Below are 23,238 nucleotides of genomic sequence, written 5' to 3' on the forward strand. Positions count from 1 at the left end.
GCCCCCTCCCACCTTCCCTCCCTCAGCTCTTCCCCTTTGGTTTTGTCCATGAGTCCTTGCTATATGTTCCTTCACTTTCCCCTTCCCTTCCCTTTCCCTGCCCCCGCCTTCCCTCTTGTCTCTGTTGATTTCTTTTCCTTTCAGTGTTGCTGGTCATATTTTCCTTGTTTCTTTGCATTGTTGGTTAGGTTCCGCTTATAGGTGAGATCATATGGTATTTGTCTTTCGCCCCCTGGCTTATTTCGCTTAGCATGATGCTCTCCAGTTCCATCCATGCTGTCGCAAAGTTTAGTACTTCTTTTTTCTTTCTGCTGCGTAGTATTCCATTGTGTATATGTACCATAATTTTTTGATCCAATCATCTACTGATGGGCATTTAGGTTGCTTCCAACACTTGGCTATTGTAAATTGTGCTGCTATGAACATTGGGGTGCATAGGTTCTTTTGTATTGGCGTTTTGGTGTTCTCAGTGTATAGTCCCAGCAGGGGAATCGCTGGATCAAAAGGCAGTTCCATTTTCAGCTTTCTTAATTATGAAAGTTACATAAATGCAAGGTGATCATCTTTAAAGTTTAAAAAGCCAAATATAAAGCACAGAAAATATATTCCATTGGAAAATGTGCTGGCATAATTACTGTACATGTTAGGTGAAATCCTAGGAAGAATCATTACAGTAATTACTCAAAGTAGTATTAAATAACACAAGAGATTTTTGGTCTTATACATCAATTTAACTGTATAGTATCTACAATAATAGATCAGAGCTAAGGTACATTTGCAATTTCTAACAGCAAAAGTAAGTTTGCAAATACTCTGTATACTTCAATGAAATAAGAAAGTAGATTAAGGATAAAAGGTTAGACAGTCTTATCAACCAGTACACCTTTTAAAGATAATTTTTCAGGGCTGCTAAAATGAACAACAAATAAAGGCTTTCACATACAATACTAAACTGTTGTACTAGAGCCAGTACAGCTGATCCTTGAAGAATGTAGCAGTTAGGGGTGCCCACCCCCGAGGAGTTGAAAATCCATAGAACTTCAGTCAGCCCTCCACATTCACGGATTTCCAAACTTTGATAGAAAATACTGTTTTGGACCAATGTTGGTTCAATCAGTAGATGCACAACCCAGGAATACAAAGGGCCAACTATTTATCTACTGAAAAAAAGAAAATGATGCATTTAAGTGAATCTGGCCAGTTAAAACCTGTGATGTTAAAGGATTAACTGAATTTTTATTTGTAGAGTTTTCAAATCAAAAGGTAACAAATAATTATACATCATCATGGGAAGGAATACGCCAAATATTACTTCACAACTGCCACTATGTGTTTCTTCTCCTCTGGCACGATTGGCACAGATCCAGGCTTGCTGTGTTTCAGACGATTCACTTCCTTTCGTCTACGAGCTTCTTTCATGACGCGCTGTTCTTGAATCTGACTGTAGATTGGTTTTGGTAGATGTTGGTGACGAGCAATATATTTTATTTGAGGATGATGCTGAAATTTCTCCTTTAACTTCTGGTTATAATCTTTGGCTGCCTTTTCTCGCGATGTAAACACACCCAATTTTTCAGAAGCATTAGCTTTCAAGAGACGAATGTTCATTTCATCAGATCCACACATGATATACTTGCTGTCAGACGTCCATTTTACACAGATAACATGTTGCATTTTCTTTGTGTGATACACTTCCCTGCTCCTACTTTTGTCCACAGGGAAGATGCGAATAGATTTATCAAAACTAGCGGACACGAACTCTTTCCCAGTGGGAGAGTAATCCACATCGAGCACTGCAGACACGTGATCCATGTGCACCATTACAGGAGTGTCCAGTGCATGCATATCAAAAGTATATAAGTTGTAATCTTCATTTGCTGCAGTGAAAATGAAAGCTTCCATAGGCTTCCAACTAATCGTGTTTGTTCTCATATCTAAGATGACCTTTTTCAGAGGAGTAGCTTGCCTCATATCATATAGTACTATATTTCTGTCAGAAGCACAACTTCCCAAGGGAAATGTCTCAGTTGGGTTAAATTTAACACTACATATACTGTCAAATCCCCAAGTCATTGAATATATAGGGCTGATTCTTTGTTCATCCCAAATGTCTACTTGCTGTCCACATGTGGCAAAAACAGCTTCTTTCCAGTGATGATCAATTCCTAATTAGACATTAAATATTCCTAATTAAATATTAATTTAAAATAATTACTTTCCAAATTAAATATTAGGAAAGACAGTGTATACTGTCTTTCCTAATATTTAAATAAAGTCATATGTCAAAGGAGTTTTAATGAAATGACTGAGTTACTTCCACTCATTATTTTGCCTTATCAGTGTAGTAAATCCCATGGTAGATCTATGTAGGTAGATATTGTAAAATATTACCCCAGGGCAATAATAAAGGTAGGTAAGATTGTGTGGCTTCAATTCTTTGCATTGCCACTTACTAACTTTTTGGCCTTGAGAACTCTTTCTTAACTTACTAGTGTTTCATTTGTCCTATCAGTAATTTGTGGTAATGGTACCTACCTTACGCTGTTGTTTTGAAGATCAGATGAGTTATTTAATGTGTCTGATACATTTTAGACACGATACATGTTAACTATGTTATAATCCAGAGGGAAGTTAATAAAATATTTGATTAATTAACTAATTGAAAAATACTTATTGTGATTTTTCTTAATACCAGATTCTCTTTCAGGTCCTGTTCCTTCACTTAAGAAGTTCATAGTTTACAAAAAAAAAAAAAAAAAAAATGGTCAAGATAAAGAATTTGATTAAGTGATGAAAAAACAGCTGGTTGATGGCAGCAGCAGGTCAGCCGCAGCACCAGGCGGCCAAGCTGCTGGGGGGCGCGGGGCTTTGACCTGGCAGGCGGCCAGGTGTCCACCCTCACCGTGAGCACCAGAGGAGCCTCCGTCTTCCCCAGCGCGCACCAGCACCAGCAGCGACACTCAATGTCGACATTGCCTTTCATTGAAAAGCGTCCTCGAGCTGTGGGGGCTGTAGAGTCAGGAAGGGGAAAGACGACATCGATCGGTCCAGTGGCCCAGCAGAACCAAGCCTGGAATCCGTGATATCATGTGAGTACGGGGCGGGAGGGTCGTGCACAGGCTCACAAGAGCAATACTGCAGATGGCTGGTTTCCTCCTTTGGGATGAAGACGTCTCATCTCGAAATCTGCCAAGGTATGGCTTTATTAAGGACTTTGCCCTTCAGGATATCCAGGAAAGCTTTGGGAATGTACTTAGACTATTCTTTTTCCAACTTTCAAATCACGGCAGCTGCCTTTATCCTTTCAAAGTCTTCCGTAAGCCAATTTTTGTGAAGGAGAGTGGGAGTTTTGAAAGCAATTTATCTCCATTCTTTGTGACTTTATTTAGGATTCATGGGTGATAGCTATGTTGCCTTAGCGCAGTTTAAGGCTTTTTTTATGTCAAATCAGTTGGATCATATTAACTTACTGAATACATTCTGTGTGTCAGACACTATACCAGGTGCTAGAAGTGTGGATACTTTACAGGAAATGATCTTTGCCCCCTAAAGTTCAGTGACTTGTGGAAAAGAACTCACATGTACTACCACTACTACTAGTAATAATGCACCTTTGTAATAGAGATATAAAAGTTCAAGTGCTATGGAAAGACAGAGGAAAGAACAACTTGGGGAAAATTCAGCTGATGCCAAGCGGGAACTAGAGGTTTGTCAAGAGGAGCACAGAGTGGGCTGCGGGGGAGTCCCGGCAAGGGACGGTGCTGACAGAGACGCCAAGGCACCCAAGAAATTGGCATTACTGGAGAACAAGGAAGCAATGAAATGACACTGAATGAAGAGTGAAGGGGTTAAGAAAGGGACCATTAAGAACATTGTTAAGCTTTAATTTAATACACCCACACAGAGGCAGGGGGACGTTACTCACCCAGACATGCGCGCTTACAGCAAGGCATGGGGCCAGGGGAGAGAGGACAAGAGGAAAGGGCTAGTCAGTTCAGTTGAAAGCTCAGCCACCCCAGTCAGGCCCCAGTTCTGTCTGTTTTTGTTAGGCGTGCGCTCCCGCGTCCCTAGGGGGGGCCCGCAGCCCAATGCTGCACCCCTATGCTGCATCCCTGGGAAGGGAGTGAGAGCCTAGGTGACCGTGGCTGCCTCCGGCGGCCTGTCCGGGTCCTTCTTGCTGCCTCGCAGTGGGAGGGCTAGGCCACACAGTTGTTCCTCTCTTTGTTTACCAATGTGTGGATTGCTCTTCTTGAATTGCTCTATGTATTCACTTTCATCGTTTTTCTAAAGTCATGGAGATTATTGAAAACTACACTTTAGTATCTGCAATGATGAAAACAATTGCAGTTTAGAACTATAACTTTTGTGTTAGGTTATTAAAATACCTAAATAATTAAGGTTCATCTAAAGCATGTCAAAGGACGAAGTCATGCTGTTTACTATATACAGTAAATAGTAGCTGATCAATATTCTTTGTAAGAAATAACCATATAAAACAATGTTTCCAGAAAAAAAACAACAAAAAACGCTGGTTCAGTGTTATGGGAAAACAACAAAAAAAGGTTTTTTAATATTCATCTGAGGACATCATTTTTTTCATTACCTTTAGAGAGTGAAGAAAGGAGAGTGGGAGAGAGAAAAACATCTATGGGAGAGAAAAGCATCAATTGGTTGCCCCTGGTATGCGCCTGGACAGCATTCATATGTGCCCAGACCAGAGATTGAATTTACAACCTAGGTATGTGCCCTGCCCTGGATTTGAACTCACAATCTTTCAGTTACAAGAGGATTCTCCAACCAACTGAACCACACAGGCCAGGGCAAAAACAAAAGAAATTTGACCACAAAACGGATTTTTTTTATTTTTTTCCATGTTGTCATAAAAGGTAGGAGTTCCATCTCCCCCTCTCTCTTCCTTTCTGTCTTTTCTTTCTTTCTTTTTCTCTTTCTTTCTTTCTTTCTTTCTTTCTTTCTTTCTTTCTTTCTTCTTTCTTTTCTTCTTAAATGCAGATTGATTTTATTTATTTTTTAAATGTCAGTTAATTATAAAATATTAAAAAAATTTAAAACCATTATAAAGTCTCAGCAATTAAACCAACATGACACGAGCACAGAAATAATTGAGTAGATCAATGAAATATAATGCGTATTCTAGAGACAAATGTATACATCTGTCTAACAATATAATATATGATTAAGCTGATATTTCAAATCAATGGGTAAAATAAGGCTTAGTTGACAAATAAGGTACATGGACCACTATTACTTGAAATAAAACAAATATAGAGCCCTATTTCACACATTACACAAGAAAAATTCAGGTGAGTTAAATATCAATATGTGGAATCTAAGGAGTTTTAGGAGAAAATAGAACTAATATTTTTCATGACCTGAAGTAAAATATTCAAACCCAGAAGCTATAAAGTAAATATTGACAATATGACTATATTAAACATTTAAGACTATATAGTAATATACTTATATAAAAAGTTAAAGGACAAGAAATAGAATAGGAAATTATTTGCAACACATCTAAAACATGATTAATAGGTTTCTTTTTTAAGGGAAAAAAGTTCTACTAACCTTTAATCAATAAATGGATAAAGAATACCAAAAAGTCATTTAAAGCTTTTTTAAAAATAATAGAAATAGACAAGAAATATACAAAAACAGGTTTAGTTTTAAGAAATAGCAAAGGAACAATTAAAATAACATCATTGTCACAATTAGATTAATGAGTATTAAAAATATTGGTAATATCAAGTATTGACAACTCTGAAAGGAAATGGATATCCATAGACTCTTTTTATTCATCTTAAAGCAGTCCCTTTAGCATATTTTGCAGTGCTGGTTTGGTGGAGGTGTATTCCTTTAGCCTTCTTTTGTCTGGGAAACTCCTTATTTCACCGTCCATTTTAATTGAGAGCCTTACTGGGTAGAGCAGTCTTGGTTGCAGACCTTTGCTTTTCATAACTTGGAATATTTCTTGTCATTCTCTTCTGGCTTTCAGTGTTTCTGTTGAGAAGTCAGATGCTAGCCATATTGGGGCTCCCTTATATGTTACTGCCTCTTTCTCCCTTGCTGCCTTTGGGATTCTCTGTCTTTGATATTTACCATTTTAACAATGATGTATCTTGGAGTGGGCCTCATTGGGTTCCCCTTGAATGGGACCCTCTGAGCTTCCTGGACTTGTGTGACTTTTTCTCTCCTCCATTTAGGGAAGTTTTCCATCATTACTTTTTCAAACAGATTCTCTATCCCTCCTTGTCTTCCTTTCCTTCTGGTATCCCTATTTTACGGATATTTTTACATTTTAGGTTGTCCTGAATTTCTTTAAATGCCTCTTCTCCTTTTTGAGTCTTTTTTCATGTTCTTGCTCTTTCTGGGAGTTTTTTTCTACCTTGTCCTCCAGCTCACTGATTTGATCCTCTGCTTCACGTAGCCTGCTTTTGATTCTTTCTACTACGTTCTACAATTCAGAAATTATATTCTTCATTTCCTCTTGACTCTTATTAATAGTTTCTATATCCTTTATCATGCTGACATAGTTTGCAATAAGTTCCTTGTAGTTTCCCTGTAGTTTTTCATAATTCTTTTTGAGTTCACTGAGCTGACTGAGCATTCTTAGAACCATTGTTTTGAACTCAATATCTGATAGTTTACTTGTCTTTATTTCATTTAGTTCTCTTTCTGGGGATTCCTTCTTTCCCTTTGAGTGGGGCTTATTTCTTCCCATTATTTGTGAGACTCTTCTTTTTTGCTTCTGATTCTTAAGTTGATCTGTCTTGATTTCCTGACTTTGCAGTGTGAACTTCTATGGTAGGAGACCTCTGTTTTTTCTTTTTGGATCTGCCTCTGATGATGTTAGCTGTTGACCCCATCTGACCTCAGGCTGTGTTTAAGAGACTTCCAGTAATCTACTGTCTGTGGCTGTCTCCTCCAGTTGTTAACCTAGTCACTCTGCTCTCTGCAGTCAGGATAGGGCAGAGTCCCTCCTGTGGGTGGGGCTATTGTGTCCTTTCAGACTGTTGCCACTCAGGGGAGCAGTCTGTCTGAGCAAGACGGCCACTGCCCTATGGGCAGGGAGTCAGCACTGGGATATCCCCAGCTACTCCCTCAGTCCTCTCCCCAATGCCTCTGTTGCCAGACTTTCCCCAGGCATCTCCAGACCACTCTGCATCACCTTTAGCGTGGGATCTACAATCTGAGACTGTCGCTCTGTACTCAGCAGTCTGGCTTGCCCAACACTGGGCTGGACAGTGCCTCCTGGGGGTGGCGCTGTTGTGTCCCTTCACGCTGTTGTCTCTCAGAGGAGTGGTCTGCCTGAGCAAGATGGTAGCTACAGAATAGGAGGTGAGTCAGCACTGGGACCTCACTGTTCACTTTCTCAGTTCTTTCCTCCATGCCTCCTTTCCCAGTCTCTCTTCAGGAGGCTCCTGCCCACTCTGCCCCCACCCCTGCCAGAGCACACAGAAAGTGGCTGCCACTACAAATTTTTGCATTGACCCTTTAAATGGCTCTTTGCATCCCCAGCCGCCTGTGTCAGGCAGAAAGCACACTGCTGCTTTTCACAGCTTGTTGTTATCTGTGTGCTCTTTGTTCTCTGGTGTGATAGGCTGGAGATCCCCACTTATGGTTTAGACCCTGTTCTCCTCAGGGGGATTCAACTGGCTGTTTCAATAACCCTCTGGTGCTGCTGCCTGTGGATGCCTATTCCATCTTCTTGAGCCTCTACCACACTTCTTATAGGTTAGGTTGTGCTAAAGCCAATTCCTCTGTTTGTCCAAGGTTTTAATTGTTTTCCAGGTGATTTCTCCACAATTTAGTTGTAATTCCAGATTGGTTCTGGGAGGAGGTCAGTTTGACTTCCACTCACTCCTCTGCCATCTTGAAATCTTCCCCCACCCACAAAGAAAATTTACATTAATAATAACAGGAAGTGGGCTGTAAGATCAGAATTTGGCATAACTGATATAAATAAATTGAAAATGAAGAACTGATACATTTTTAAAAGGAGCAGTTCTGACAACTTTTGTATTTTTTTGTGGGAAAACAAGACAAGGGACTAAAAGTCTAGGCTCTGATAATTATTAATTTATGTATCTCTACTTTTTTCTTTTCTAGAAAAAAGGTTTTTATAATTTTTTTATCCTTACCTGAGGACATGCTTATTGATTTTAGAGAGAGGGAAAGAAAAGGAGAGAGAGAGGGAGAGAAACACGAATGTGAGAGAGAAACATCAATCGGTTGCCTCTAGCACACACCCCAACCTGGGATGAACCCGTGACCTAGGCCTATGCCCCGTCCAGGAATTGAACCCACCACTCTTCGGTTTACAGGTTGGTGCTCCAATCAACTGGGCCACACTGGCCAGGACAATGTTTTCATAATCTTTAGAAATCGTAGGTAAGCATTTTAGATTCAAATCATATATACCATATTCATCTCCTATATATACATAATCTTACATACTGTGGCAGATGGTTAGAGATTATTCTCCTGAGCTCTTACTGATGGAGAAATGGCATTATAATACAGATTTGCTTTAATTTCCTTCAGACATCCTTAAATCCCATAGTGCAGAACAAAATTTTCAGTGGTCATTATTGTACTTGTTTTATAATCATTACCACAACTCACACTCATTTACCACCACACAACCCATCCTCCTTATTTAAAGAAGTATCAATAAAAAGACAATCCATAACTCTCAGAGTAATGAAATATTTTATATTTTTAATAATTTGCATTCATTTCTCCATTCTTAGAAAAAGAAATAATGCACCTGTTGTTTCTTAAGATCCTAGATACATGTTCCATGGTACATTCACATGCTGGAATCATCCAAAACTTGGAGTTGTGTGCATGAATATCTTCTTCATCAAATCTCATTAGGAGGAGTATAGCTCAAAAATACATTAATGACCTCTGCTAGCCATTTTATTCCCTTCAATATGACATTCGATTGGAGAAGCAACCTGATTATACTCCAGTCCGAAATAAGAATTTCTGTGTCTGTTTAATAATTGTAAAAAAATTATCCTGAATTTTGTATTCCTCCCCAAAATAGGCTAATTTTTGTTCTCCCTACTGGTTATTGGAATGTATGGCTTTGTTGTTTAAACTTAATTTTAATTTCAAATTTATTTCAACCTACACAATTTAAAAATATAATTAAATTTTTGAAGAAAATTCTTATAAAAAATCTGAGGAGGTTGATGTCCTGACATTTTACAAAATTTAAAACTTTGAGAATCTAAATAACTCAGTTCTGAGTTTGTATAACAACATTTTTGGGGACAAAAATAGACTCTAAGGTATATATTTAAGTTCAAGATTTTTTAAGAAAATGTACTGCCTAACATATTATAGGGATCTATCCATCACATACTTGACTTTCTGATTTTCTGTTTGTTTGTTTTTAAACATTGCACTCTTGGCATTTACAATGAGAACATATAACAGATTTACATTGTTCATACATAAATATGAATATATGGTTGATTTGACCTAGCAAAGTCTTGTTGGAATGAGAGTAGTTATTATATTTTATTAAGAAGAAAGTCATCTTTAAAAATCAACATTGTATTGGAAGTTGAAATCCTTGGACCGTGGTTAAAATTTTACTAGTTTTACTGGGTTTTACTAGCTGAAGATGCTTTCTCTATGTGTATTATGTTCTTTATTTGTACAAGTGATAAACCTACATATTCTATCTTTAGGATGGCTTTAAAAGAAAAGACTGTTTAATGAGATAACAGCATAAAAATAGCAGACTTTATTATGATATATGGAAACAAATTTAAAAAATAAAATAATGAATATCTAGTCAACAATTTACAACAACATAATATCTGTAACAAAAATTTGTTGGTGAAGAGAACTTCTCAGTCATAACTTGAAAACAGAAGTAGAGGGAGTGATAAGAGGGGATAACAGGGGAAAGAAGGGGAAGGGTCATCAAGGAACATGTATAAAGAACACATGGACAAAGCCAGAAGAGGGTAGGATCAAGGGTAGAAGGTGGGGATGGGTGGGACAAGGGGGAATGGTGGGGGAAAAATGGAGACTTGAATAACAATAAAAAAATACAAAACAATTAAAAAAATAAATTATTGTAGGGACTAGAAGATTAATTTTTAATAACAAGAATCTTGGATAGTCACTCGAATTTAAACAGGAAACTTTATACTAATTTCAATAATTAGAAAAAGATGTTTGATTTAGTTTCTCTGTTTATAATATTTATCGATTTTGTGGTTTGGTGAAACTAGTCTGTCGTGTGTGTGTGTGTGTGTGTGTGTGTGTGTGTGTACATATATTAGCAAGTGCTAAATAAATGGAGTTCATTGTCTTCATTTTTTAATTTGGGTAAAAAGCAATTTAAATGTACACATTAAAAAGCTTCAATGAATAATTTCAGTTCTCTTTAGCTCTGATAATAATTAAATTGAATATGTAAGGGGATTTAGGAATAAGATCAATATCATTAGCTATTTGCTTATTCCTACTGATATGAATATAAAATATTGCTTTATATATTCTAAAAGCAATAAGCAAGAAATGACTTTTCAGAAAAATGATGGAGTGTTTGACAATGCAGCTTCCTTCCTCCTAGCTCCATCACCCCAAATAACAAATACTTAAAATGTCTAAAACAAAGAAAATTATAACCCAGCACCCCAAAATTCACCTTAACAATCACAAAGTTAAAAAAATCTTCAGCTTCAACAACAAAACATTATTGTACCATGATACATGAAGTTTCCATACCCTGTAGAAGTCACCTCTAAATATGGCTTCTACAAATCACCTGACCATGGAAATAAATGATCATAGCTATGGTGATAACCATTACCTTAAAAAATGTAAAAGAATAATTACTACCCCCAAATAAAAGTGGCACTCTGAAGAACTTTGTTAAACTTGTATACTCGAAAGGGTAAAAGAAAATGTGTAGAGCAAAACTAATTTTGTAGAGTGAAAAATCAGTGTGCTGTAATTTCAGTTCCAAGAGGATTCTAAATTACAATAAAATAACAGATGATAGCAATTTTAGAGAAAATGATAGAACTAGAAAAATGAGAGCTTTCTTAAGAAATATATAGGCTGGCAATTTGATATTAATAATAATAATAAAAAAATGAAAATTTTCTTGAAATGAAAGACCAGAGAACAGCAAACTTTTTCTGACAGGCCAGTTATAAACAAAGTACCTGCTCATAAAAGTTTGTAGCAAGAGGAATTACAGACAAAACTATTAAACTCTGAAGAGATCAAGAGACAACCCTATGATGCTATTGCTTGTCAGTGGCAAAGGTTGACTTGGTCCTTTGTGAACCAGTTCTCTCAGCCACTAGACCACTGGTCACACGAACTGCAGAAGATGCTTGTTGAAATGCACACTTCTGACTTGTACACTTGAAGAGTGTGATTCAGTATGTGGGGCCAATGTACCTGTTACCTCAGGGCCTAGAATCCGTAAATGTTTAGAGGTCTATGAAAATACTTTGATTTTTTAAAATCACAAAATCATAAACTTTTATGTCAAAGAAAAATTAAAATATATATTAATACACATATCTTTATTTTAATACAAATGTGAAACATGATTTTAAATATTTTCTTATGGAGAAAGGGGCCCAGAAAGGTAAAGTTGCCCAAGGCCCACAAAAACCATAAAGTGGCCCTGTTAGTAAGTTTGAGATGGACATTTTTAAGACTCTCCTGAAGTGGTTTTGAAGAAGGTAATCCTTAGGACAACTTTGTAGAAACCACACTAGATTTGTCTTCTTTAGTCATTACTTAAATATATTTATTGAAGAATTGTTATTTAATTTTCTAAGGAAAGAACATCTCTTTAGTAAGAAGATTTTTTTCTATGAAATATGATTCTAATCCATAGAAAGGATATATAACTTATCTTGGTCATATTTAGAAATAAAAATATTAAATCATACAAGATGACCAAACCAAATAAAGTGAGAGGTAACACTTGCAAATAGAGATATTGAAATTATAAATAATATCTTAGCTCACTTCAAACAGTAGAAAATTTAAATTAAAACATATATTTCCATAATGACTAAGAAGGATTTAGCACGGCCAAGTAATTCTGGTATAACACAAAAGAGATTATTAATATAATTCATTATATTATTAGGAAGGATAGTAAAAATTCATATATTATCTGAATAGAAGATGGGAAGAGATATTAAAATGCTACATCTATTATTAATTAGATGTAGACAAACATAATTTTTAGTATTCTGGACTAAAAATTATGGTTATTTGTATTTCTTAGCATGACAAAGAGTATATATTTAAGACTTTGAGCTAACAGGAATATAATAAGAAGGAACTCTGTAATAACTCATTTAATAATGTATCAGAACACACTGAGCCATAGCTATTCTAATATTCTAAAAGAAAAATAGATACACATATAGAAAAGTTTATATATATAATGATTTCTGTAAATAAAATTATTACATACCTAAACACAAAGATCATACAAGGCAATAAAATGATAAAGTAACAATAACCTAAATATTATGGTATGCCGGAAAGCTAACAGAGCCTGGAGGAAGAAATATTGGAAGCTGGTAGCTCTGCTTCCCCTTGATACCCACTTCAAGTTTATGGTGGGTTTGTATGATGCCCTTTCAACTAGAACCTGAAGCCAAGATATAGCTAATGCATAGACATCACTAAATTATCAGCACAATATTCACCAGCTGTACATACACTTTGTGGGAGAAGGGCAACATTTGTTCCTGAATGATCAAAGACATAAACACACAAAAGTGAACCTAACACATATACACACTCATAAGCACACACGTAAACATATGTTATACATATCTAAGCATGCACATACACTCATGTTTGAACATGCACATGCAAACACACACACACACACACACACACACACACACCTGTCCTCTTTCAGAAGAATATCTGGCAAAAGCCCAAAAGAATTAAAATCAGGATTTTCATAGATGAAAAGTTAGAAAGAATTGGAAGTAGGACTCAGAGTCCCATAGTGCTTGTTATTAACCACAGTTTTGGGGGCTTCCTCTGTAACTCGAGAGCAAGAATATTTGCCTTAAAGGGGTTTATTAAGGATAATGTGTGATAATACACATAATGCCATTAACATAATGACTGGCACAGGGTACACACTCATTGAATGTGAGATATTGTTAATACACAAAAGTCATCATCAAAAAACCATGTGATGTCTCCACAGCAGCCTACAATCACTGCTACCTCTTTAAATGGGCAGAAGACCTGAACAGACACCTCTCCCAAGAATACATATAAATGGTGAACAGGAATATGAAAAGATGTTCAGCCTCACTAGCTATTAGAAAGATGCAAATCAAAACTATCATGAGAAACCACCTTGCACCTGTTAGAATAGCTATTATTAACAAAACTAGTGAGTATTGGAGAGATTTGTGAAGAAAAGGGAACCCTCATTTGCTGCTGGTGGAATGTAGACTGGTACAGCCTCTCTGGAAAACAGTATGGCAGTTCCTCAAAAAATTAAGAAGAGACTTGGAAATAGAGAATAAACTGATGGTGACCAGAGGGGGGCAGGGAGGGGAATAACAGGGGAAAGAAGGGAAAGGGGAAGCAAAGGAACACGAATAGAGGACTCATGGGCATGGACGATGATGGGATATTGACTGTGGGAGTCGGGGAGGATAGGGTTGGGGTGAGCAAAAGGGAAAAAGGCAGGACAATTGTAACTGAACAACAATAAATTTTAAAAAATAAATGGCACTAATTGAAAAAAAAAATAAGAATAGAGTTACCATATGATCCAGCAATCTCTCTCCTGAGTGTCTACCTGAAAAACTCAAAACATGTATTTGTAAAGATATATGTACCCCTATGTTCACTGCAGAGTTATTCAGGGTGGCCAAGACATGGAGACAACCAAAGTGTCTTTTGATAAATGATTGGGTAAAGAAGATGTGGTACATGTACACAGTGGAATACTGCTCAGCCGTAAGAAATATGAAATACTGCTATTTGGAACAGCATGGATTGTCCTTGAGAATATTATGCTAAGTGAAATAAGTCAATCAGAAAAGCTAAGAGCCAAGTAATTTCACTCATTTTGGGGATATAAAACTGACACTCATAGGCACAGACAGCAACATGGTGGTTGCCAGAGGGAAGGGGGTGGCGGAGTAGGGAGTAGAGAGGGGCCTAATATGTGGTGGAAGATGGTTTGACTTCATGTGGTGGGCACACAGTGCAACATACAAATCTAGTATCATAGAAGTGTACACTTGAAACCTTTCTGATCTTTATTAACCAATGTCACCTCTATAAATTAAAAAAAAAAATTTAGGGACCCATCAAAGTGAAAAACTTGCAATTGTTGAAGGCTAAGTATTTTATTCCAAGGCCAGTGTTTTCCCCACCATAACCAAAAGATGTTTGTCAGGAGAAAATGTGTTTAGTTTGCAAATATTTGAAGCTGAGTGTTGGGGAAGAGAGTGTAACAAAACAGTAGTAAAGTCAATAAGCAAAAATGAGGAGTAGTGATTTGAAGGAATAGAGGAGGAAGTGCTTAATGTAAGATCATTATGAAAACAGTAGCATTTATTGCATTTGATTGAGGAGAAGGTAGATAAAGAGAAATTCAAAGCTTCAGTGGACGTACTAAAACAAAGAATTTATGGTTCTTCAAATAGTGAGGAAAATTGGATCAAGATATTATTCAAATGTTGAGGTTGAAGAGACAGGAGGCTATTCAAAATCAATATTGTCATTAAAAATTAAGGCAGATTTGATATAGTGCAAAAACTTCTAGACCTTAAATCAGAATATTAGAGTTTACTATAGAAACTTTCACATGTCATTTAACTTGAGTATCAATTTTCTCAAGTGTAAACATGGAGATAATTCTTCCTTATCTAAGAGAGTTCTTATGGATCACAAATGACATAATGTAAGACAAATATTTTTTAACTGTAAAAGTTCTTCAATGTAAGAAATTAATTACCATCCATTTCTACTCATATATTTTCATAATTAGAAATTTATTACATGGTTTCCTTATTGGAAATTGAGGATATTCATTATATTTCTTAACAACTTGCCTAGAACCTAGTAAGGAGTCTACATCTACAAGGAGTAAGAAAAATTTAAAAAACTATTTAGATACGTGTATATATAGATGAGTAAATAAGTAATTTTTAAAACTGCTTATTTTTCTATCTTTGGTTTTATGTTGTTCTTTCATATACCCATCCTAAGAATTTGCCTAACTTAAGGCTGTTGATCATTAGGTTTATACAATGTGGAATTATTTTTACCCCTACTGCTGTTGTATTTGGCTAATAAGAATGTAGTGGGATCTGTTTATTACCTTGGCCTGATCATTAATGAGACTCATGTGTGTTTCAATGTGTAATTATCCATATTAATGTAATGAGGTGGTTTCTTGCCTGGGAATCAATCTGACTACTAGAGTGAAGAGTTGCATTATTTCACCCTAGCAGTTCAATTCTACTTGGAGATGGTAATATAGATGAGGTATTGATAGCATCATGCTTCTTATCCTCAGTGTATTTTCTCAATGTTAACTGATTAATATTTGACAAAGTTTTTTGTTGATCTGGGAATCCAGTTACTAACGTGATTTTGAAAATGGTGGTTTCGATGATAAAAGCTAAGAAAGTTAGAAGACTGCACGGAAATCAGAAACGGGATGATGACTGGTGTAAGCTATCCATGATGCTCTTGTTTAAAAGAAACATAAAAAGTTATAGATAGTTTTGAATTTCAATAGAACTCTGTTCTGAAAGAGTGATTACTAGTCATTTTTTAGAAACCCAGTATTCATTTTCCTGGGAAATTTACGTAAAATGCTGTTTAGGTACTCAGGTGCACCAAAGCACATTTACTGTTTAATGGACCGGAACCATAGGTAGTAATATACCTATTTCATTGAAACTAATCCCAGCAATTTTACGGTAAAATGTATTCCAAATTTCAACTTTGATGTCAGAAATATATGTCATTGAGAGAAGATAACCCATTCCACACCCACTTAACTCCCATTCAGGGTATAGAATTAGATTCTCTTCTGTTCCCTGGAGAGTAGTAACAGCTCTAATTAGGAGGACAGAGTTGTTAAAAATCTGGGGTGCAGCCAAGCTTTTTATATAAAAGGCCAGGTTGACACGCATTTTATGTAGAAGGCCAAATAGTAAATATCGTGGCTTTGTGGGCCAAAGACAAAATTGAAGTTATCATGTAGGTACTTATAAACAAGAGAGAAAACAAACCTCCATATTCTCATTTATAAATAATAATAACAACAACAAAATAATAATAATAGTTTTTTGTAATTAGGTTATACTAATGAAAATTCTATTATAGAATAATGTTTTGCTTTATTTTGCTTCAGTTAGTATTCTCTATTACCAAAATCAATTGTAAATATTCACCTGTTAAAGCTGATCTGTAAGGAGAACTTACCTATTTCATTTTGAAAAATATCTTTTCCCAGATAGGTATTGCTAAACATTGATAGCAGACCATGAGTTATGGCCTTAAATTAAACATAGTTTTCACTTGGAAGGCATTTATAGAATGCTATTATATGATTTCCCTGACATTTGAAATTTATCATGTCATTACTACACATATTGGTCAGTTTCAATAAAAGTAGGTGGAAGCTCCTCAATTGCACAGTTAAATGGACTTTGAAATATAGAAATTGCTTTGGCATTTGCATTGAGGCTTGAAACATGCTACTGAAACTATAGTTTGAGTTCATAAATATAACCATTAAAGTATTATATAAAAATGAATATCTCAGATCTTGTGTTATTTTTAATATTGTGGGAAATGTATAAAGCAGCTTGATTGTAATCCAAACCGTAATCCAAATAATGTTAGTAGTTTTCAAATAAACATTACAACATTACACATTTTTCATGTAAAAGTACTGTTTATCTTGTAATTTTAGGTTGAATTCGTTAATAAACATTACCAAATCTGCGGCCAAAGCTAATTTTCAAAGTCATTCAGTATTCAATAACAGTAGTTGAGGTTCTCACTCGGAAAAATTTTCATCTCGACCATGAGCTAAAAAACCAAAAATTTCACAAGGAGTCTTTACCACTGCTAAGTCATGGAGTTGCTATAAATATTCACATGCAAGTATCTGTGTGGAACCTACATTTACAAAATACTCAGATAAATATCTCAGAGTGCAATTTCCGGATTGTGTGGGAAGTCTATTTAATTTATAAGAAACTACCCAATTGCTTTCTAAAGTGACTATACAATTTTTCTTGTTCATCAGAAAGGAATGAGAGTTTCTATTGCTCTGCATTCTAGTCAGCATTTGTTATTGTCATTTAAAAATTTTATTTAGCCTTTCTAATATATGTGTGGTGGTATCTTGCTGTGGTTTTGATTTGCCTTTTTATAATGACAGATGATTTTTAGCTTCTTTTCATGTGTATATTTGCCAATCATATATTATTTTCAGTGTTCAAATATTTTGTCATTTTAAAAGTTTTTTTTTATTATTGAATTTTAAGAGTTCTTTATATACTCTGGATGCAAATTATTGATCAGATGTATCATGTGCAATATTTTCTCTCAGTCTATGATTTGCCTTTCCATTCATTTGTCTTTCACAGAGCAAAAATATTTAATCTTGATAAATTCCAAAATGTTTTTTCAATGTAATCAATTAAATTTCTTTCTTGGATTGTGTTTTTAGTGCTATATCTAAAAACCCATCACATAACTTAAGGTCTTGCAGATTTTTCCTAATATCTTCTTCTAGAAGTTTTATAATTATACACTTTAAGTCTGTGATTTATTTTGAATTAACTTTTATTAAGTTATTAATATGTGTTTATGTTCACTGTATTTATATATTTATATCTTTGTTTTTTATTGTCCTGTTACAGTTGTTCCAATTTTCCCCCTTTGCTCTCCCTTCTCCCTCACCCCCATTCCCACAGTCAATCCCCACCCTGTTGTCCACATCCATGTGTCTTTTATATTTGATCTTCAACTAGACCCTTCCCCTTCTTTCCTCCCTTGTCCTCCTCCACCCTCCCCTCTGGTCCCTGTCAATTTGTTCTTTGTTTCCATGCCTCCAGTTCTATTTTGCTTATTTGTTTATTTTTTCATTAGGTTCCACTTATAGGTGAGATCATATGGTATTTGTCTTTCACTGCCTGGCTTATTTCACTTAGCATGATGCTCTCCAGTTCCACCCATGCTTTCGTGATCTAATTTTCCTAGCAATTTTTGTTCAAAAGCTCTTCTTTCTTCATTGAATTACCTTTTATCCTGCTCCAAAATTCAGTTGACTATATTTGCTGGGTTCTTTACTCTATTCCATTGACTTATGTATCTATATTTTTTGGCCAATGTTAATGTACCTTTATAATAAGTATTGAAATCAGGATATGTATTACAATCTTGTTCTTTTTTAGAGTTGTGTTGGCTATTTTAGTTCTTTGTCTCTCTATACGAATTTTAGAATTAGCTTGTTGATACCAACAAAAAGTGGCTTGCTGGGGTTTTGATTGGGGTTACATTGAATTTATAGAAGAGATTGGGGAGAATTGATGTCTTAACAATGTCAAACTTTTGAATCCATAAGCATGGAATATCTCTCTATTTATTTAGATATTTTGTGGTTTCTTTTTACCATGTTTTGTAGTTTTCTGTATAAGTAGACATACTTAAGTATTACATTTTTGGGGGGGATGCAATTTTAAATAATTATTGGGTTTTTATATTTCACATTCTAATTGTTCCCTGTTAACATATGAAAATAAAAATGACCTTTTCTGTTGGTCTTTATTCTGTGAACTTGCTAATTAGTTTCAAAATATTTTTGTAGCTTCCATAAGATTTTCTACATAAACAATCATATCACCTGCAAATAAAGACCACTTTATTTCTTCCCCTTCTTCCTTTTATTTCTTTTTATTGCACCTATTCTTGCTAGGACTTTTAATATGACATTGTGCCTTTTCTTTTAATTTTTTATTTACTGATCTAATTCAAAAGCAAAATAATCCATGTTCTACTGTGTCTTAAAAATTCACATAAGGAGTCCACTTTTCTTTATCTGTCTCAACATAATGCACATGCACTGGTAATAAAAATTATTTAAAAAGTCATGAGATGGAGATATGTGTGGTGCTTGAAACACTGAAGATGTATAACTACATCACCATGATTTGTAGTGTCTTGAGGAGCAGAGTGAAGCAGTGTAAGAGCCACAGGTGGGCTTTGTAGCAACTATTCAACTCTGCTGTTGTAGCCCAAACACTTTTAGATAATATGAGATAAATGAATACAGCTATGTTCCCACAAAACTTTATTTATGGACTCTGAAATATAAATTTCATGTAATTTTTATATATGTAAAACATCATTCTTTTCTGAAACCATTAAAAAATGTAAACACCATTCTTAGCTCTCAAGCCACATAAAAACAGGTGGCAGTCCAGAGTAGGTCCACAGGCTGAAGGCTGCTGACCCCTGATCTTCCTGTTATGGAAAAATCTAGAGAAGGTGGAGGAGATGGCTAAATGTTGCAGAGAAAGATAAAACCTAGGGCTAGGTCAATACCCTGTAATATATTCTTCTGAGACAAGACAAGGCTGTGTATACATGTATGTATTTGTGTGTGTATGTGCATACATTGGTGAATATGTGTACCTGTTGATGAGTGGACAAATGTATACATGGAATTTATGTGTGTGTCTATGTGTGTTAACATATGCATATGTATGAGTATGCATATGTGTGTTTATGCATATTTGTGTGTGCATGTGAAATTGAGTTAAGGACTCAGGAACAGATCTTGCCTTCTCACACAAGATATGTGAACAAATAGTTGCGTGCTGATAATTTAGATTAGATATATCTTGACTTCAGGATCTAGTTCAAAATTACACTTGTTACCCTGTTACAAAAGTGTCTAGATGTTTCTCTTTAAATACCATTACTCTTTTGAGCAGTTAATTAGAAACTAATTGCACATACTATTCAGATAATTACACTGCATTTAGTACCAAAATTTAAATCTCTCCACCTCCAAGGCATTTCTCTATTTATTTTCTCTTAATCTTATTTAAAATCTCATATTAAAAGATACTGTTTTTTTTCTGTGAGTTATGTGACTTAATTTGTCTTCTAGTTTCAATTTTGTTTTCTGTTTCAAACCTGTTATTGAACTTTCTGAAGTGTTTGTAGTCACTATAGATAAAGAGGGAAACTATCAACTATTGAAAGTTTTTCTTATCCCATACGACTATATGCAGAGGGTGAGGTTGAGAGTGGAGAGGTCAGCACACATTTTCCTGCCAATTCCATATGTGAAATTCGTGGGATACTCAGAAAATAGTGTGTGCCTCAATCTACTCAGCTGGAAAGTTGGATTTTAAAAAATGGCATGCAGAGAGAATATGGAAGGTATGGTGCCTGGCAATTGAAGTGGACTGTAGGAGATTCCTAACACATTACATGTCTCAAATGATGAGCACTCCAAGTAATATAACAAGGAGAGAAAGGTTATTATCAAACACTGCCTTAGTCAACAAGAGGGTTTCCTGCTGTCTGTGGACACAGAGGAATGAAAAAACATGAAGTCACAGTAAGTACTGTTTGCTCCAAAATATTTAGAAGTAATTTTATCATAAAATTTACTTCTATCCTGTTAGCTGCCAGAAACCTCTAAAAAGAAACAAAGGTTTGGGCTAAAGAATAGTCCCTAGATCCATCATGTCTAAATCCTCTTATTATGATACACTTTTCATGTTTTCAACTTCTAATTATTTCAGATCTGGGACTGTATTCTTCGGGGAAAATTTTTGACTTGTGTTTATATAAAATATTGTATTGTTTTATTTCCAAGTGATATTCCTATTGCTTTTCACTCATTTTTGAAATTATAGCATTTTTCTTATGCTATGTGTCTAGCAATACATTAAAAAATAGGAAATCAACTTGTTAAATAATGTATCAAAAATCTCATCTTTCACAAGTGTTCTGCCTGGCTCAAAGAGGATAGATTTGTACCTATAATTAAATATAAAAGAAACCGTTGTCTCCCAGAGTAGGTTATGTGCCTGCTATACCCAAAGACAGAAAGAGAAATTCAGCTTAACATAAATTCAAATGAGTTTTTATATCAATCATTATTTGTAACTCTAATAAGTACAGAGGACACAGCACATTATATATTGTATGGGAAAAATGAAAAATATCCTGCAGTTATGATGTTGGTGAACTATATTTATTTAAAAAATTATTTATTTATTCTTAGAGAGATGGGAAGGGAGGGAGAAAGAGGGAGAGAAATACCGATGTGCAAGAGAAACATCATCAATTGGTTGCCTCTTGCACAAAGGCCCATAACCCAGGCATGTGCTGGGGCTGAAATCCAATCTGGAACTTCTTGCCCTGCAGGGTGATGCCCAACCCTCTGAGCTTCACCAGTAAGGGCAAAATTGTCTTTAAATTCACAATTTATACTGACCAGATTGTTTCTCTGTTAAAATTACCAGTAATATGGGTCTTCAGAATCTGTGGAGAATAGATTTTGAATTGTAATGGAAGGTGGATGTTTACTTCTATTCATATTTATATCTGAAAGCCAATTTTGTTCCAGGTCAGGTTTGAAAGCTAAATAAAGTAATATAAGTTCCTGCCAACCAAATTGCTCAAATACATGTGATTCTATGCACTTTGGCAGTGTATAAAGATTGAAGAACTCCAAGTATTTGGCATCCTTGAGAAGAAAATAAAAACAGAAGCAGGAGAGCCATACAGAATGTACACTACATAATTAGCCCTAGATTGTTCAGACACTTGAGTAAACAGGGTGACTGATACCAGCATCTCCAGATTTACCTCTGTAAGTAGCTTCTATTTTGGAAATGTACATAATCCATGACGGCATCTCTGTGTCTGTCTCTTTAAATATCTCAGTCTGGCTTGAAAAAATTAGATATTATAACAAAAATTAAATCAATATATAAATATTTAATGTTTGATCTTAGTTGAACTTAATGAATTTTCTTTCTGTTTACAGATAAGGACACTTTCTTCTTAACTGTTAGATTTTATCATATGCATGACATACATCTTTTCATCTTTATGAAAATATCCATATGGATATGCATCATTGTTTTTCAGGTGTCAAAATTTGTTGATAAATATATAGTTTATAAGAAGCCTATAAGTGGCAAATAACCAACTGTGACTATTAATATGAAATTCAAATAAAAATATATGTGTGGTCTAATAAATAAAGCTAAGAGCAAGGTTTAAATTACGAATGAATTCATTCTATTGGTAAAGTCATTTTGACTGGTTATACATAAAGACATTAAGAAAAAAAGCAAAAACTTATGGAAAATTATAAACTATGGCTGGTTTCTTGATAAATCAGCATTATTTGTACTGAAATTATCTCTATTTCTAGCCCATGTTTGTTTCCATTTCATGTTATGTTCAGGAAGAACTGATTTTTATTACATAGAAGGGTTTAATTTTGTTGATTGTGTTTCTTTTCAACATACCATCTGTATGAGTCACGGTTAAGTTGAAGATAACTGAAATTATTCTGGCTATTTTAAGCAGAAAAAGATTTAACACAGGGACTAAGTTTGTACAAACTTATTAGAAAGCCCAGAGGGCAGGCTCTAATACCATAGAAATAACCCACTGGGAGAATCTCTGCTCTGATATAATTAAGAATATATTCACCCCTATGTTCACTGAAGTGCTATTTACAATTGCCAAGATTTGGAAGCAGCCCAAGTTCCCATTAGTATATGAATGGATTAAAAAGCTGTGGTACAGTTACATAACAGAATACTACTGAGCCATAAAAAAGTGGGGGTGGGGTGGGGCAGGGGAAAGTGGTAGTGGGAAAATGGAGACAAATGTATTTGAACAATTAAAAAATTTTTCAAAAAAGAAAAAGTAAAGCAAGAGAGAGATATTTAATATAGAATGACTTGTCCCAACATGAATGTGCCATTAATTCCCTTAACAATATGACTTATTTTATAAGAAATGTGATTGAAAAATGGAGAAATTAGAGTCGAATGAGTATGGCAATAAAAGAATCTTAGAAATCAACTGGGAGATACAGGAAATAAACTATGTGTACCATGGTGCCTCTTGCTCAAGTAAGCACCTAGAAATATATAAAAG

At 35.1% G+C, this 23,238-nt stretch overlaps 1 protein-coding gene across 1 annotated transcript; it reads right to left on the reverse strand.

Annotated features, from left to right (window-relative positions):
• Window positions 1–1,308: 1,308 nt before the first annotated feature.
• Window positions 1,309–2,973, reverse strand: LOC129074115 (DDB1- and CUL4-associated factor 13-like). The gene is made up of 3 exons (XM_054577787.1): window positions 2,903–2,973; window positions 2,243–2,263; window positions 1,309–2,167 (listed from the first exon to the last, which is right to left on the reverse strand). Exons 1-3 carry the CDS (start codon window positions 2,971–2,973, stop codon window positions 1,309–1,311), a joined length of 951 nt encoding a protein of 316 aa, XP_054433762.1.
• Window positions 2,974–23,238: the final 20,265 nt, after the last annotated feature.

The sequence above is a fragment of the Pteronotus mesoamericanus genome, unplaced genomic scaffold, assembly GCF_021234165.1.
Source record: "Pteronotus mesoamericanus isolate MK-2021 breed Mesoamerican mustached bat unplaced genomic scaffold, CSHL_Meso_final contig_46, whole genome shotgun sequence".
Taxonomy (NCBI): domain Eukaryota; kingdom Metazoa; phylum Chordata; class Mammalia; order Chiroptera; family Mormoopidae; genus Pteronotus; species Pteronotus mesoamericanus.

What these genes read in the sequence shown, in the direction of transcription:
- LOC129074115 (XM_054577787.1), bottom strand. Translation starts at nt 2,973, where the DNA reads ATGTCGACATTGAGTGTCGCTGCTGGTGCTGGTGCGCGCTGGGGAAGA. An exon ending in AGGCTCCTCTGGTGCTCACG is followed by an intron (nt 2,264 to 2,902) that starts GTGAGGGTGGAC and finishes CTTTATTTAAAT; the next exon opens with ATTAGGAAAGACAGTATACA. An exon ending in TTAGGAAAGACAGTATACAC is followed by an intron (nt 2,168 to 2,242) that starts TGTCTTTCCTAA and finishes TAATGTCTAATT; the next exon opens with AGGAATTGATCATCACTGGA.